Source organism: Malus sylvestris, chromosome 5, assembly GCF_916048215.2.
Source record: "Malus sylvestris chromosome 5, drMalSylv7.2, whole genome shotgun sequence".
Taxonomy (NCBI): Eukaryota; Viridiplantae; Streptophyta; class Magnoliopsida; order Rosales; family Rosaceae; genus Malus; species Malus sylvestris.
In genome coordinates, this window is record NC_062264.1 from 850192 (window position 1) to 864280 (window position 14089).

General features: G+C 42.3%; 3 protein-coding genes across 3 annotated transcripts; 1 reads left to right on the top strand and 2 right to left on the bottom strand.

The window, feature by feature from the left end:
- Window positions 1–167: 167 nt before the first annotated feature.
- Window positions 168–3254, top strand: LOC126622199 (PHD finger protein At1g33420-like). The gene is made up of 4 exons (XM_050290873.1): window positions 168–925; window positions 1043–1373; window positions 1490–2104; window positions 2195–3254. Exons 1-4 carry the CDS (start codon window positions 607–609, stop codon window positions 2925–2927), a joined length of 1998 nt encoding a protein of 665 aa, XP_050146830.1. The 5' UTR covers window positions 168–606; the 3' UTR covers window positions 2928–3254.
- Window positions 3158–7791, bottom strand: LOC126622203 (vacuolar protein sorting-associated protein 9A-like). Its single transcript, XM_050290878.1, has 6 exons — window positions 7527–7791; window positions 7289–7436; window positions 6881–7051; window positions 5682–5861; window positions 4995–5298; window positions 3158–3482 (listed from the first exon to the last, which is right to left on the bottom strand). The coding sequence occupies exons 2-6, from the start codon at window positions 7358–7360 to the stop codon at window positions 3361–3363; spliced, it is 849 nt and encodes a 282-aa protein (XP_050146835.1). The 5' UTR covers window positions 7361–7436; window positions 7527–7791; the 3' UTR covers window positions 3158–3360.
- A 552-nt stretch (window positions 7792–8343) lies between these two features.
- Window positions 8344–13873, bottom strand: LOC126621231 (uncharacterized). The gene is made up of 8 exons (XM_050289634.1): window positions 13631–13873; window positions 12655–13448; window positions 12239–12519; window positions 12003–12095; window positions 11500–11915; window positions 10090–11403; window positions 8809–9990; window positions 8344–8679 (listed from the first exon to the last, which is right to left on the bottom strand). Exons 1-8 carry the CDS (start codon window positions 13871–13873, stop codon window positions 8344–8346), a joined length of 4659 nt encoding a protein of 1552 aa, XP_050145591.1.
- Window positions 13874–14089: the final 216 nt, after the last annotated feature.

Below are 14089 nucleotides of genomic sequence, written 5' to 3' on the forward strand. Positions count from 1 at the left end.
TAACACGTTTATTTGGTTTTTTTCTAATGAGTTGAATTAAATTAATACATAAATAAATAAATAAAAATAAGAATGCGAATAGCGTAATACAACTTCTTATCAGCAAAAGATGAGAAGAAAGAAAATTAGAAATGTAGAGAAGTGGGGATGGAAAAGGAAACAGAATACAAAAGAAAAATCAGGAACCGCCTTCCGAAACCTTACCAATTCTAAAATTTAAGATTATTTTCTTTTATTTAATAAAAATAAAAGTAAAAAGCAAAGGAAGCGACCCAGTCAAATCAAACATCCAAGATTCAGAATTCAGTTGCTCTTCTGCTCTTGTTTTAATTTAATCTAAATTCTTAAAAATACTCCTGCGACTTGCCTCGATTCGATTCGATTCGATTCGTCTCGTCTCGCCTCCTACCTCCTACCTCCTACCTCCTACCTTGTTAGTATAATTTTTTATTTTTTATTTTTTATTAAAGATGTTTATCTGAATCTGTGAATCTCTGTGTGTGGAACTCTGTGAACAAGGCTTTTGAATTTAAAGGCACCAAACACCAAATCACTCACAAAATTAAACAAACAAACAAAAAACCAAACTACGAAGCCAGATCTACCATGGTCATCAACGACAGACCTTCCAAGCGCGCCAGGAGGAGGGTCACCGCCGATCTCCCCGACTTTTTCACCTTCCCCTTCCCCCAAAACCACGAGGTCGAGCCCCTGCCCTTCCGCGACAGCGTTCGCCGCTTCCTCATTAACCACGCGCATGTCACGTGCCCATCCTCCTCGCTGTTCCCTTCCCTGGTGACGTCGCAGATCTCGCTCCGGCTCGGGCATCCGGGCGACCCGACCGCCGTGCTTCCCTTGGACGTGGTGGAGGAGGATGTCACCCGCTCCAGACGATCCGTCTACTGCGACCAGTGCCGAGTCGTTGGTGAGTCCACTCACCCACTCTCGTTCTCTCTCTGTTATTGATTAATTTATTAATTAATAATTATGTTTTGGATAATGTTTTACTTAACGTTGGTTTGGCAAAAATACAAACACGAAGGTTGGAGTGGGCATCCGGTGTGCAAGAAGCGGTACCACTTCATAATAAGAAGAGGGGCTGAGAGCGGTGAGAATGAGCAGATGCAGAGAAGCGGCGGCAGCAAGTGGTGCAACTCTATTAGTGCCACCACCACGACTGCAGAGATGGATGCTGTGGAAGAGTGGGCGTATCTTCAGCTTCATGACAACGCCCACCTCCTCCACGCCGTCATTCACTCCAATGGCTTCGCCCACCTTCTCACCCTCAACGGTAGACAAGGCGGCTCCGCCATTCTCTCTGGCCGTCACATTTTGGACTTTTGGGATAGGCTATGTCTAGCCCTCTCCGTCAGGTCCTTAATTCTTTCCTTTTACTTTGTTATGTTATTCTGCAAATTATGTTTGATTTGGAGATCAATGGGAAACTGAATTGCATTACTTGTGTTGAAATTGGAATTACATTCGACAGGAAAGTTAGTGTGATGGATGTGTCCAAGAAGTACGGCATGGAGTACCGAATGCTGCACGCTGTCACCAGCGGCCGTTCTTGGTATGGCAATTGGGGTTATGAATTTGGTGCTGGGAGCTATGCTCTCACTCAACATTCTTACCAAAAAGCAGTGGATACCCTGTCCAGCTTGCCCCTAGACCCTTTTCTATTCCAACCAAGGAAACCCCGGACTCGCCTCCAGTCTGTTATTGCCTTTTACCAATCTTTATCCAATATCCAACTCCTAACAATCAAGGATCTTTTTACGTTTATGCTGAGTCTCATCCATAGAGCCCGTGTGCATACATCATCTAACACGAAACCCGAGCAGCAGTACCCTTCCAATGCTTTATGTGCGTGGACGGCCAATGATGTCGAACATGTGCAGCAAGCGATGATCAAGGTGCTGCTTGCAGCATTTGGTACTGGCGGGGTTAGCTGGGTGTCAAAACGAGCTCTCAGGGGTGCATTGTACAAGAATTCCTCTCTGGAGCTTCTTGATTACTGCCTTAAACACCTAGGAGGGAAGTTGGCACCCAATGGTATGGTAGTTAAGGCCCGATGTAGTCCCGCTTCAGTTGACGTAGAATACAGGTAATTAGAGACCATCATTGTTTGGTTCAGTTGCTTTTGTCAAATTAATACATTCTTTGAGTGTTGTCCTGACATTAATTATGGTAACAGGCTTGAGTCATCAAGTGTTCAAAATGTTGATGGATACGAGTCCGATTTGAATTTTCCATCAGAAGAGCAAATCCTTTGTGACCTCAAATTTTTATATGATTCCATTCTCCACCCTGACACCATGCTAAGCCATACACCTCAAGTGATGAGGGAACGCATTATCGATGCAGCAACTAAGCTTCTTGATTGCAAGCAATTCGTGAAGGACTATAAGCCTTATAAAATGGCAGAGGAAAGCTCCTTTGGGATTCACCTCTGGTGTCACGTGGCGCTTTCAGACGAGTCCAAGGATGATTTTGTCCTGCCTCCGGAACTAATTGTCTTGCCCTTGAGTGCGACAGTTGCTGACCTTAAAAAGGAAGCCACCACAGCATTTCAGGAAGTATATGCCATGTTCAAGAGGTTTGAAGTAGAGGAATTGCTTGGATATGGCTCCATAAAGGATTCATTTACAGTAAAACTTCTGCTTGGATCATGTGGCTCAATTCCATTGAAAGGGAGATGCCCTGCTAAACATGGGCTGAACCGTTTCCGGATGGAGAGAGGACTTGAAAGCTGGACCGTTGATTGCACATGTGGGGCCAAGGATGACGACGGGGAGAGAATGTTGGCTTGTGATACATGTGGTGTTTGGCAGCACACCAGGTGTGCCGGGATTCATAGCTCTGATGAGATGCCTGCAAAGTTTGTTTGCATGAGATGTGTGAGCCAAGAAAGCCCAAAACACCCATGAACAAGCCAAGGGAGTTAACAAGAGTGTTTCTTTCTCCAGCTCAGCTCGCAGAGCAAAGGCGGCCGCAACTGAGGGTCCCAAAGTGGCATCTGACGTGAACATGACATTCGGTGTTGGCTGCTTTGTAATTGTAACCTTCTGTACAGTTAACATTCGCTAGTTTTTGGATGGGGGCAGGTTTTTTGTCGTCTTAGCAGTTCCTTGAGAAAATTTCTCTGTAGATGGCTGAATGGAGAAAGAAAAGGCTATTTATTCATTGTGTGCCTAGCAAAACTTTGTTTGTCATGATTTTGAAAATGGTAACTGATCTTGGAAGTTGCCCCTTCATCCTCTTTGATCAGAATTCTTATCTGTTTCCTCCGACTCTGTCAACACTACATTTCTGGCTTCTAAACCAGTGGCATGGGGTTCAGTCCTTGAAAAAGAAAGCTTTCTAACAGCCGCAGAGACTCGTATACTTGGTAACCACTTCCTTATACGCGCTTAGCAGTCTTTCGACATCTCCAACTGTCAAATCTCCAGCCTCTTTGTCCACATAAGGGTAATTTGATGAACCTGTAGTTTTCAACAGAATGTTTAAATCATAGTCGAGAGCCTGGAAGGGTAACTAGCAGAAACAAAATAACAAAGTATATAACCTCAACGGACAAACATATTTTCACAATGGTGGATGCATTTATCCGTTACGTATGGATTTTTGGATTGGAATATGACACCATACTAAAAATGTACGGTCCAAAGCTCCAATTATTCGAGCATACAAAAGCAAAAATAAAGCAAGCGGCAATGGCGGAGTCAGAAATTCTATGAAGGAGGGTCAATCAAATTATGATAAATTGACCTTATAAATGAAAATTACTTCAGAAAAGATCACAAGTATCAACTTAATTAGCATAAAAATATACCAGGTTTCCAGCCTTGGTATCGTTATGATTTAATTAATTACATTATAGCAAATGATGCTTTCCAACAATGGCAGAAAGCAATCATGCCTACGCATTTTGGTGCAAATTCAAATAAAAGTAACTGGATATGAGTATGAGGACATGAAATTTAATATCTTTTATTTGATTAAGAGGCAAAGAATGATATTATGAAATTATGTATTGGACCCTCAACTATGAGCAAATTACATTTGTGAGGAAGGTCAACTATAACTATAAAAGCCAAGCTATATGAATATAGCACATATAAATACAACATTTCCAAATTGTGAGAAGGGTCACATGACCCTCCTAGGTTTTAACAGGCTCCGCCAGTGGCAAGCGATATATTATTTTGTTATCTGCACACCGTCATGCATTGAAAGTCATCTAACCCAATCCAATCCATGGCAACAAACAAAGCCAAACGGATATTGGATTACCAAGATAAGGAATCCAGGTTGTGAATGAATCACAAGTTGAAATAGATATCCTCACTGAATTACATACTTTATGCAACGAAGGTAGATCATTGATTAGTCATGCCTCATGAACAAAACTCTTCACTTTGGTAGGATTGGAATGGATTCGTTCCCTACCTAACTAATCCATCTTCTAACTTCAACTTGGACAAGATTTTCAAGTTGATATTCATTTTCTTGCTTCAACATACATAGAATCTAGTGAATTATGCAAACCAACCCAATCCAATCCAAAACGAGGCCTTAAAGTTATCAGGCGGTGTTGATTAATGCAAACACCTCAAAATTAAGGATTGACGAAAATGTAACATTTATGGTGCGTTTGGATGAGGAACTTTAAAGTTCCATGGATCTAAGGGCAAAATTTTTAGGAATTTAAATAGAGACTTCAAAATGACTAAATGCAATACATTTGAGAGAACTTTCGAATGACTCCTTGAAACGTGTCATTTGGAAGTCTTTTGTTTAGCGTCTTTGTAGTGCATTTGTAGTGTTTTAGTAGTAGCTTTGTACTGCTCTAGCAGTTAATTGGTAGTGCTTCTTCTCATGCATTTTTAACAATTGAGTCTCAAGTTCCTTGAGACTTTAAAAGTTCCTCAAGACATTGAAAGTTCCTCATCCAAACATAGGGTTAGGAAAATGAGTTATAGTTTGAACCTTACCGCTTCTTCCTTTATAATGCGATGCCGCTGATGAACCAGGATCTGTCTGGCCTTGTGAGGCTGTCATTTCTTCCAAAGCATGTGTGGCGCCCTTTTCTGTTGCTTTATTGGTCAATCTTGCATCTTGCATACTCTTTTCAAATTCAATTTCATCAATAGAAATAGATTTCGCATTTAACTCAAAAATAAATGTTTTGGCCGAGACAAGATTGGTGAAGTAATAAGCCGCTTCCGACACAAGTTTTGTCTGCCTTCGATATAACTGAATAAATTTGAGGTTGGAATGCAACTGTGGAGGATTGACCTGTTAGTGCAAAGCTGAAAGAGTTAGTAACTAGTGATGTAGCATATGGAAATCAAGCTTCACAGCTAACACAGCACTTCTTAAAAAACTTAGAAAATGATTGATCAACAACTAGCATCAAATATAATATCTTACTTAGATAACACAAAATGACCATGAACACCAATTAACACCTTATGACCAACTAAAACAATCTGATGATGCTGACAAGGCAATCAATAGTAAGGAAAAAAAAGTAACATATAACACACTCCAGGACCAAACAAATGAGGTAATAAAACCAAATATCTTTAGGCATGTATGACGTGACCTCACACTGTTAAAATCTGAAAAATTAAAACTGGCACGATTGACAGAATGGCTTATTACCAAGGGAAGCTTGCCTTGATCATGACATAAATAAGGACAGGAAGGAAGTCATCAGCTCCTGCTAATACATGATTCTCTGACATTGATGCATTCAGCAACAGACTGTTAATGACCTTGCAACAATTCATAATACACAGAAGCTTTTCACGAGGGGCTTTGAAGGCATTGATTTTCCGCAATTCTTTTTCTGCAAGCTGAGTAGAAAAGAGAGAAGTTGTGGCTAGTCCTTGGTTCTTACACGGAATAAGTACAACATTTTTATATCAAATAAAAACAATTTACAACTCTAAATTGATAATAAAAGGAAAATAGAGAAGCTGAGTAATGCAGTTATAAAAGATCTTGAAGAATCTAGTTCTCTGGATGACCATTCATCTTCATAAAACCAATCCATTCAAGGGGGAGAAGGATACTATCCAATATTTTCTGCAATTATTCCTACCAAAGAATTTCTTTTCAGATTATTTATTATCTCTCAAACCACACATTCACCTCCAAAGGAAAACAAAAGGAAAGAGCAGAAGCAGAAATTCCTTTTATTATCAATATCGAGAATGGCTGAAATCAAAAGGCACTGTTAGGATTTAAAAAGTGTGACTGCATAGATATGTATATATACCGTATTTAGCTTGAGTTTTCGAGTCTGATGCTAAGTGCATTCATTCATATGTTGGTTTCGTTGTGTATCAGGCAGGGCAACAAGGCTGCTGTTTGGTGCACGTAATTAATAAAGAATTGAAGCAGCTCTGCTGGAAAATGAATCGCAATTGAGGACTACTAATCCTAAGAAAATGTGTGTCTACTGAAGTCACAATCACTAAAATACAAGATAAATACATTCAGTCTGAGCTGGGAACGAAAATTATGAAACTAAACCTGATTCGTTATTCCAAGGAAATATAATCATTGAGATAAAAGTGAAAATGTGAGCCTAATTGACATGTCTTTTAGGGTTGATTTACTTATTTAAGAACAACCAAGTATTTAGCTGGAAGTCATCACCTTCAAATATAATGACCTCTACTACAGCGCTTGGTAAAACAGAGATAATAGAATAACCTTGTAACTATGAATACTAAATCTAAAATGACAAACAATATACAGAACATTGTATTAGCATAACTAAATGGAACTAAATAAGCACTAAGAAGGAATGCAGTGCCAGCAGTAATTAGCACTTCCAACAATCAGTGCAAATGCAGCACACACACACCAGCCATGAAGCTTCGTTGCGCAGAACTACTGGAATATCCAGATGCTCAGGCTTCAAGAAGGTCTGCAGCAAGTGTATTTTGTGCGAGGTTTCACAGTCAATCTTTGCATCCTCGGGTGAAGAAGCAAAGGTCCGGGAGAACAACTTTGTCATGACATATTTCTCCAAACCCTGCAGTAGCCATAGGCAGACACACTCCAAACTCAATATCCCACATGTTAAAAAAATAATTTGGTTGTACATCCTATATTGTCTTCCCTTAATTTGTTAACCAAAAGGGATACGATGTAAGGAGAAACTGATTATCGGGTGAAGCGAATTTTGAAATTCTTAAGAAGACCAATATAGACTGAACCAAATTCGTCCACCGTGTTTGAATTGAAACAAACAGGGAGCGAGTTACAGTACCTCCATTGCACAATTGACTTCCTCATCCGTGGCACCTGCCCACAAAGGATGATCCCTAATAATATCTTCCATCTTTGCGTAGAATTCCTGAACCTTTTAGCCATCACTTTCAGGGTTGGCCGCGTAAAACGACAAGGAAACGATAAAACTGAAACAAATATAAAACCAAACAATTTAAATGTTGATTCGATTCGATTCGATTCCATTCCATTGATTAGGTTTAAGTTTCAGGCAGTACCTTTTGATAGATCGGACGAGATCGAGGGAAGCAGGGTCTCGCATTCGATCGAGAAAGTCGTAGAAAATAGCGGATGAGGAGGATGAGGAAGAAGAGGACGAGGATCCCTCCATTCTCTCTTTTGGCAATGGACCAATTCAGTTTCAGAGGAGCACTGCCGCCAAAAAAACCACAGCCGCCGCCGCCATCACTCTGTCTCGAGAATTTGAACAAGAAGAAGAACAAGGAGGAGCAGCATAGTATCTACCAGCGTATTAGATTAATGGTTGATAAGACCAACCACCGTTAAAGAGAGAGAATTGAGATCTTGGAAGAATGTTAGGTTCGCTGGCACGTGACATACGCACTTTTACTGTTTTTTTGGTGAACGAGATAATGCATTACCCGGGCAGAGATGTCAAAGAGAACAAGAAAGCTTACAATAAAGCAAACATGCCAGCTACGACCAAGCAAGAAAACGAAGTACAAGGAGGAAGCATCCGACACCGCATCAAATGCTAAAAGTGTCACTCCTTGCACCAAAACTACAAGCCTAATGGGGACAAGGGAGACCGTCATTACACAGAACATGAACAAGGGAAGATGGGGGTCGGTTAACCTAAACAAAATCACATACCTCCCTACAGTGCCACGACGCCAAACTGTCCGTTGCCTTATTGGTCGATCTTGGAACCTAAGACCAGCGACAATCTTGGAAAGCCTTCCCCATACATGTGCACTTAGCTAGCAAAGGAAAAGCATCCCAACTGCCCATCGAATTAAGATCCTGAAGACATGACACAGAGTCCAAAGAATCAGATTCAATGATAATATCATTTCACCCCATAGACCGCCCCAACGAAACGCCATGCAAAATAGCCTTAGCTTCAGCCAATGCCACACTCAATGCACTGATATTCTTTCTGCAAGCAGCCACAAACCTGCCATAATCATCCCTAGCCACCACACCCACGAAGCCCACACACTCCCTAGCATTCCAACTAGCGTCCACATTTATCTTTATGAAACCCGCGCCAGGAGGAGACCAAGAAACTGCATTGCCCCGATCCAGATCAATGATCCTGGGCCTATTACTTGGGACACGATTTGCCTTTTGGAACATACCCACCGAGTGATGAACAGCGGCGATAACCTGCCCTGGGTAAATTGGTTGCTGCTTAAAGATAAAGTTGCACCGAGATTTCCAAATGTGCCAACAGGTAATAGCAATATATGAGAACAGTTTGATCCTTTCACCCCTGTTAGCATTAGCCGCATCATAAATATCATTTAACTAATTTACCCAAGAAAAAAACCCCACCCTGCCAATACCGCGAGTCATACTTCCCCCATTCCACACCGCCTCAACCCACGGGCATTGGAGAAAAAGATGTTCCATAGATTCCTCAGCTGAGTTACAGAGAAGGCACATGGGGGAAAGAGAAGAGCGCCTAAAGAACAGGTTTGCCATCGTTGCCACTGCCGCATGAAGAGACTTCCACATGAAAACCCTTATTTTTTGAGGAACCTCCAAACTCCACATACACTTCCATAACTGAGTCGGTATCATATCAGACCTATGCGGGTTGACATTCTTGTGAATATGAGTCCTGGACACAGCCCAATGATAACCAGATTTTACCGAGTATGCTCCCTTTTTTTCGAAGGGCCACACCAATCTATCCTTTAAGGTTGGATCACCCAAAGGGATCTCCAGAATCGCCTTGATCTCTTCTTCCACCACAAAAGGTTTCAAGAAATCAACCTCCCAATCCCCAGACTCATTACAAATCAAAGAGTTGACCCTCAAATTCCTAGAGACTTGAACCGTACCCAAAGGAGAAGGTCTTCCCGAGGGGATTGAAGGAAGCCATCTGTCCACCCATACCCGAACCTCTGTGCCATTCATAATCTGCCAGTGTGCACCTTCGAGAATAATATCTCTTCCAACAAGGAGACTAGACCAAGCCCACGACGCTCTTCCTCCCCGTTTTGCGTCAAGGAGAGAGCAATTAGGGAAGTATCGGGCTTTAAGCACCATCGCCCACAAAGAATTTGGTTCCGATAACAACCTCCAACATTGCTTAGCCAAAAAAGCATCGTTGAAATCTATGAAGCATCGCAAACCAAGACCACCATCTTGTTTTGATCGGCCCAATATTTCCTTTGAGACCCAATGAATACGGTTCTCTCCCTCTTTTTGACCCCACCAAAACTTCGATATCAAAGCATCAAGTTCATTGCAAAGAGTCGAAGGAAATTTGAAGAGGTTCATAGGATACGCCGGAATTGCTTGCGCCACCGCCTTGATAAGGATTTCACGCCCCGCCTGAGAGAGAGTAGAACACTTCCAACCTTGGATTTTTCCTAACAGACGACCTTTGATGTAAGCAAGTCCATTCTTTTTAGATTTACCCCAGATAGCTGGAACACCCAAGTACAATCCCGGATCCCCAACTATTTCCATACCAAGAATGGCAGCTAGCTAGAGTGAGAGAGACTCCGGTACATTTCCCCCAAAGTAAACACTGGATTTTGACTTATTGACCTGTTGTCCCGAAGCCAAGCAGTACTCATCAATTACCTGAACTAAATTCCTGCAATTTCTCTCATCCGCCTTCATGAAAATCAGAGTATCATCAGCAAAAAATATATGAGAGATCATGGGACCGGCAAGGCCCATTTTTACCCCTTCAATCTGTTTTCTTTCACCCGCCTGCTTAATAAGAAGAGATAGCACCTCACTAACCAGCAAAAAGAGATATGGGGACAGGGGATCCCCCTGGCGAAGCCCGCGAGAAGGAGCGAACCGAGGTCCAGGTTGACCATTAAGGAGAATGGCAAAACTAACAGTGGAGATACACCTCAGGATTAAATTTCTCCAGCGACTATCAAAGCCCATCTTCTCCATAACTGCCAATAAGAAGTCCCATTCCACCCTATCATAAGCTTTATGCATGTCCAGTTTAATTCCCAACTCCAGCTTGCATTTCGTCTTTCTTGTTTTAAGGAAGTGGAATAGCTCATGCGCAATACCAATGTTGTCTTGAATTTGTCTACCTTCCACAAAAGCATTTTGGGTTGGAGAGATCAGATCCTGCAGAAACCTTTTTAAGCGATTGGCTAGGACCTTGGAAAGAATTTTGTAAGAAAAGTTACAGAGGCTGATGGGGCGAAAATGAGACACAGACTCCGGGTTTGGAACTTTTGGAATTAGGGCCAGGTGAGTCGCATTGATTCGCAAAGGTTGTAAAGACCCAGCCATCAGATCCTCAATCATTTTATTGACATCCGCAGTTATAATATCCCACTGAGACCTATAAAATATGCCTTGGAAACCGTCAGGGCCGGGGGCTTTAAGACCACCCATATTCAAAGCAGCCTGTTTTATCTCGTCCGCAGAAACTGGAGCCGATAATGTAGCATTCATCTCCTCCGAAACCTTAGGTATGACGCAGTCAAGGATGCCACCCCAGTCCCTATGTCCCGAGGAAGAGAATAGAGCCATAAAGTGCTCATCAAATAGCCTACGAACCTGATCAGGATTATCCACCCACTCCTCGTTATCATTCTTGAGAGTTACCACCTTATTCCTCCTTCTTCTTTGTAAAGTAGATTGATGAAAGAACTTTGTATTGGCATCCCCTTCCTGTAACCACTGGACCCTTGATTTTTGTTTCCAAACACATTCCTCTTGACTCCACAAAGTATCAACAGCTTTGGATAAACCCTCTATTTCTTGAGAGTTGCTTCTCCAGTCCATTTGAAGCCGTCCCAATTGGCTCATCATCTCCTGAATTTTCCAGCGTCTCTGACTAAATTTCCTTCCACTCCACCTAAGAAGCCGAGCGCGGCAGTCACAGATTTTTTTGTTCCACCTCTCAACCGAGTTGCCTTCCTGGGGTTGCACCCAGACTTGTCTCACAATCTCCTTACAATCTGCCTCGTTCGCGCAGTATGCCTCAAACCGGAATATCTTTTAGCTATTTTCCACCTTCGGAGCACAGTGCACAAGAACAGGGTTATGGTCAGAACCCAACGTCGTGCCAATAGAGACCAAATAGTTAGGCCAAAGAACCTGCCAATTTTCATTCCCAAGCGCTCTGTCCAATCGTGCCTCCACTAGCTGCCCATTTCGTTTCCCCCGCCAAGTGAATTTAAGGCCATTATAGCCCAAGTCCAAGATCTCTAATTTGCTCATAAACTCCTCTAAATATCTTGTTCGGTTATATCTCACTTCAGCTCCTCCCGATTTCTCATGATCCCATAGAAATTCATTAAAATCCCCACCGCATGTCCATTGGGTATCATCCGAACCGAAATTTTGTATCATTCCCCTCCAAAAGTCAACCTTCTCACTGCTGTAAGACGTTCCGTACACCCTTGTAAACCGGAACACACATTGCAGATCTACAATGCAACAGGTCACATTAATGAAATGTTTCGAAGAGTCGCTCACATTCACCTGAACCGAATCATCCCACTAGAGACTGAGACCTCCAGCCCTGCCAACCGGAGCAACATCAAAACCATTGCAGTACCCCATTCTTCTCCTCACTCCTACTATTCTATGATCTTTCATTTTTGTTTCTGAAAGAAAAATCATAGAGGGTCTATGTTCCCTAATTAGCCCATGAAGAGCTCGAACTACCGTGTCCGACCCGAGACCACGGCAGTTCCAGAACAGGTGTATCATGGAGACCGTGCGGTTGTTAAAGGCCAGCTGCCACCACCTCGGGAAGAAGATCCCGTTTGCTTTGCCATTAGATCCTTTGCCTGGACTGTATCCTTCTCTATTCTAACTTTTTTCATAGATGATTGACCTCCCTCCTTATCCAATCCATCCAGCTCACGTTTATTGTTACTACTAATACCCTGCACCTGGACAGCCTTGACTCCCCCTTCTCCACAGATTTCCATACATCGTTGTAGCTGATAGGGTTGAGGAACAAATTTCTGCATTGTTACAACTCCTTCCGATTGAGCAGGATCATCTTCTGGAATCTCTTCTATCCTGGAAGACGGAGTTCCCAAATGCTCCTTACCTTTGCCAAGATGAAAGATTTGTGGGGTCGGGTCTTCTTCATTCTTTTCAGTATTTGTGCTTATTTCCCCCAAGGATTCCTCCCTTCTTCATTGACTCGATGACCTTGAGCCCATCCGTGTTGCCCCAGCATGCCTTCTCTCGCCCCCATTAATAGCCATTGGTCTTGGGAAGTTAATGAAATCCCGAACTGGAGCCGCCTTAGTCCATTCTCCATACCCTGCCATTCCCCCCTTAACGGCTTCATAAGAACACTCTATATTGGAATGCCCAATCCTCCCACATTTATAACAGAAATCCTGTAATCTTTCATATCTAAACTCAATCCACGACTCCTTCTCATTTGTCCTTGGGAGCCAGCACCCTGTTGTCAAAGGGTTTGAAGTATTAACAGCCACTTTAACTCTTAAAAAACCCCGCGCTTTAGCAGTATCCTTAAGTTCCACAAACTCGCCTATCTTAGCAGCCAGGCGCCTCACATTATTTTCTGAAATAAAGTACAGTGGAACACCCCTAATTTGAATCCAGAACAAAACCTTATACATGTTAATTTCCTCCAAAGCTAGCTCCTGATTCCATCTTTTGACTGAGAAGTTTTGCTTCATGACTACCCACGGGACCTGGTTGAGAATCTTAGTAGCAGTGCTTTTGTCCGGGACAGTGATGATGAATGTGTTGTTTTTAACCCATTCGACATCGATTTCCCCATACTCCTTCCACGAGGATCTAAGGATATTTCGAATTCCCCATTTGTTTAGATTTTTATTGACCAATGCCATGCCAACCAGTTTAATTCCTTGCTCCATCATTGATAGATCCATATTTCTTTCCAGGTTAACCACCAGCTCCTCAATTTCCTGCGCTGCCATTTGGTTCCAGTTTGTGCTAACCTTCCCTGACTGCTTTAAAAGAAATATGTAGTATAGAGACAACTGAGACTCAATCCAATTCCTAGCCCTGTTCTTTGTCTTTCCGGCAATGCATCTCCCAATTTTTTTTGATAAAATGTAAAGACAACAGTACCAATAACAAAATTTGAGGTTTTGTGACTTTCTCTTACAAAGTATCTCGACATTATTACCCCATTTAATGTATGCTGAGTAGTTGATCTGCACAACTGAGATTGTTCGCGTTTGAGGGAATATCTACCTCCTTTTAATTCCTGGGACTGCCCTCTTGCCTTTAAACCTAAACCCCCTTCTTGTACCCTAGATCTGCCATCCTCTTTAATTTTCTTGATACCTTTTTGTGTAATAGATGTCTTTTCGCCTTCTTTGCTATCTGTCCTCCCTGTGCCTAGAGCATCTGACGGAAGGTGGCCCATCACTTTGTAGGAACGGATTCTTCTAGATCTGCAATTAAGAAGGTGCAGAAGGGAGTGAAATTAATTTAAGGTTGAGAGAAAGGGAAACTTAAATTAGATCTAGATCTGTGATAACAATCTGATGGGTAGTTGAGGCAATTAAGCTCGCAAGTGAATGAAAGGATCAGAGGGCGACGGAGGGAGGTCAACTTAAAGGAACTTTGAAAGGGGATCTGA

What these genes read in the sequence shown, in the direction of transcription:
- LOC126622199 (XM_050290873.1), top strand. Translation starts at nt 607, where the DNA reads ATGGTCATCAACGACAGACCTTCCAAGCGCGCCAGGAGGAGGGTCACC. An exon ending in CGACCAGTGCCGAGTCGTTG is followed by an intron (nt 926 to 1,042) that starts GTGAGTCCACTC and finishes ACAAACACGAAG; the next exon opens with GTTGGAGTGGGCATCCGGTG. An exon ending in TCAGTTGACGTAGAATACAG is followed by an intron (nt 2,105 to 2,194) that starts GTAATTAGAGAC and finishes TTATGGTAACAG; the next exon opens with GCTTGAGTCATCAAGTGTTC.
- LOC126622203 (XM_050290878.1), bottom strand. Translation starts at nt 7,360, where the DNA reads ATGGAAGATATTATTAGGGATCATCCTTTGTGGGCAGGTGCCACGGAT. An exon ending in GCAACGAAGCTTCATGGCTG is followed by an intron (nt 5,862 to 6,880) that starts GTGTGTGTGTGC and finishes TTTTCTACTCAG; the next exon opens with CTTGCAGAAAAAGAATTGCG. An exon ending in TTATTTATGTCATGATCAAG is followed by an intron (nt 5,299 to 5,681) that starts GCAAGCTTCCCT and finishes TTGCACTAACAG; the next exon opens with GTCAATCCTCCACAGTTGCA.
- LOC126621231 (XM_050289634.1), bottom strand. Translation starts at nt 13,873, where the DNA reads ATGGGCCACCTTCCGTCAGATGCTCTAGGCACAGGGAGGACAGATAGC. An exon ending in TCCGGTTGGCAGGGCTGGAG is followed by an intron (nt 11,916 to 12,002) that starts GTCTCAGTCTCT and finishes GTTGCATTGTAG; the next exon opens with ATCTGCAATGTGTGTTCCGG. An exon ending in TTGTGCACTGTGCTCCGAAG is followed by an intron (nt 11,404 to 11,499) that starts GTGGAAAATAGC and finishes GTGCAACCCCAG; the next exon opens with GAAGGCAACTCGGTTGAGAG.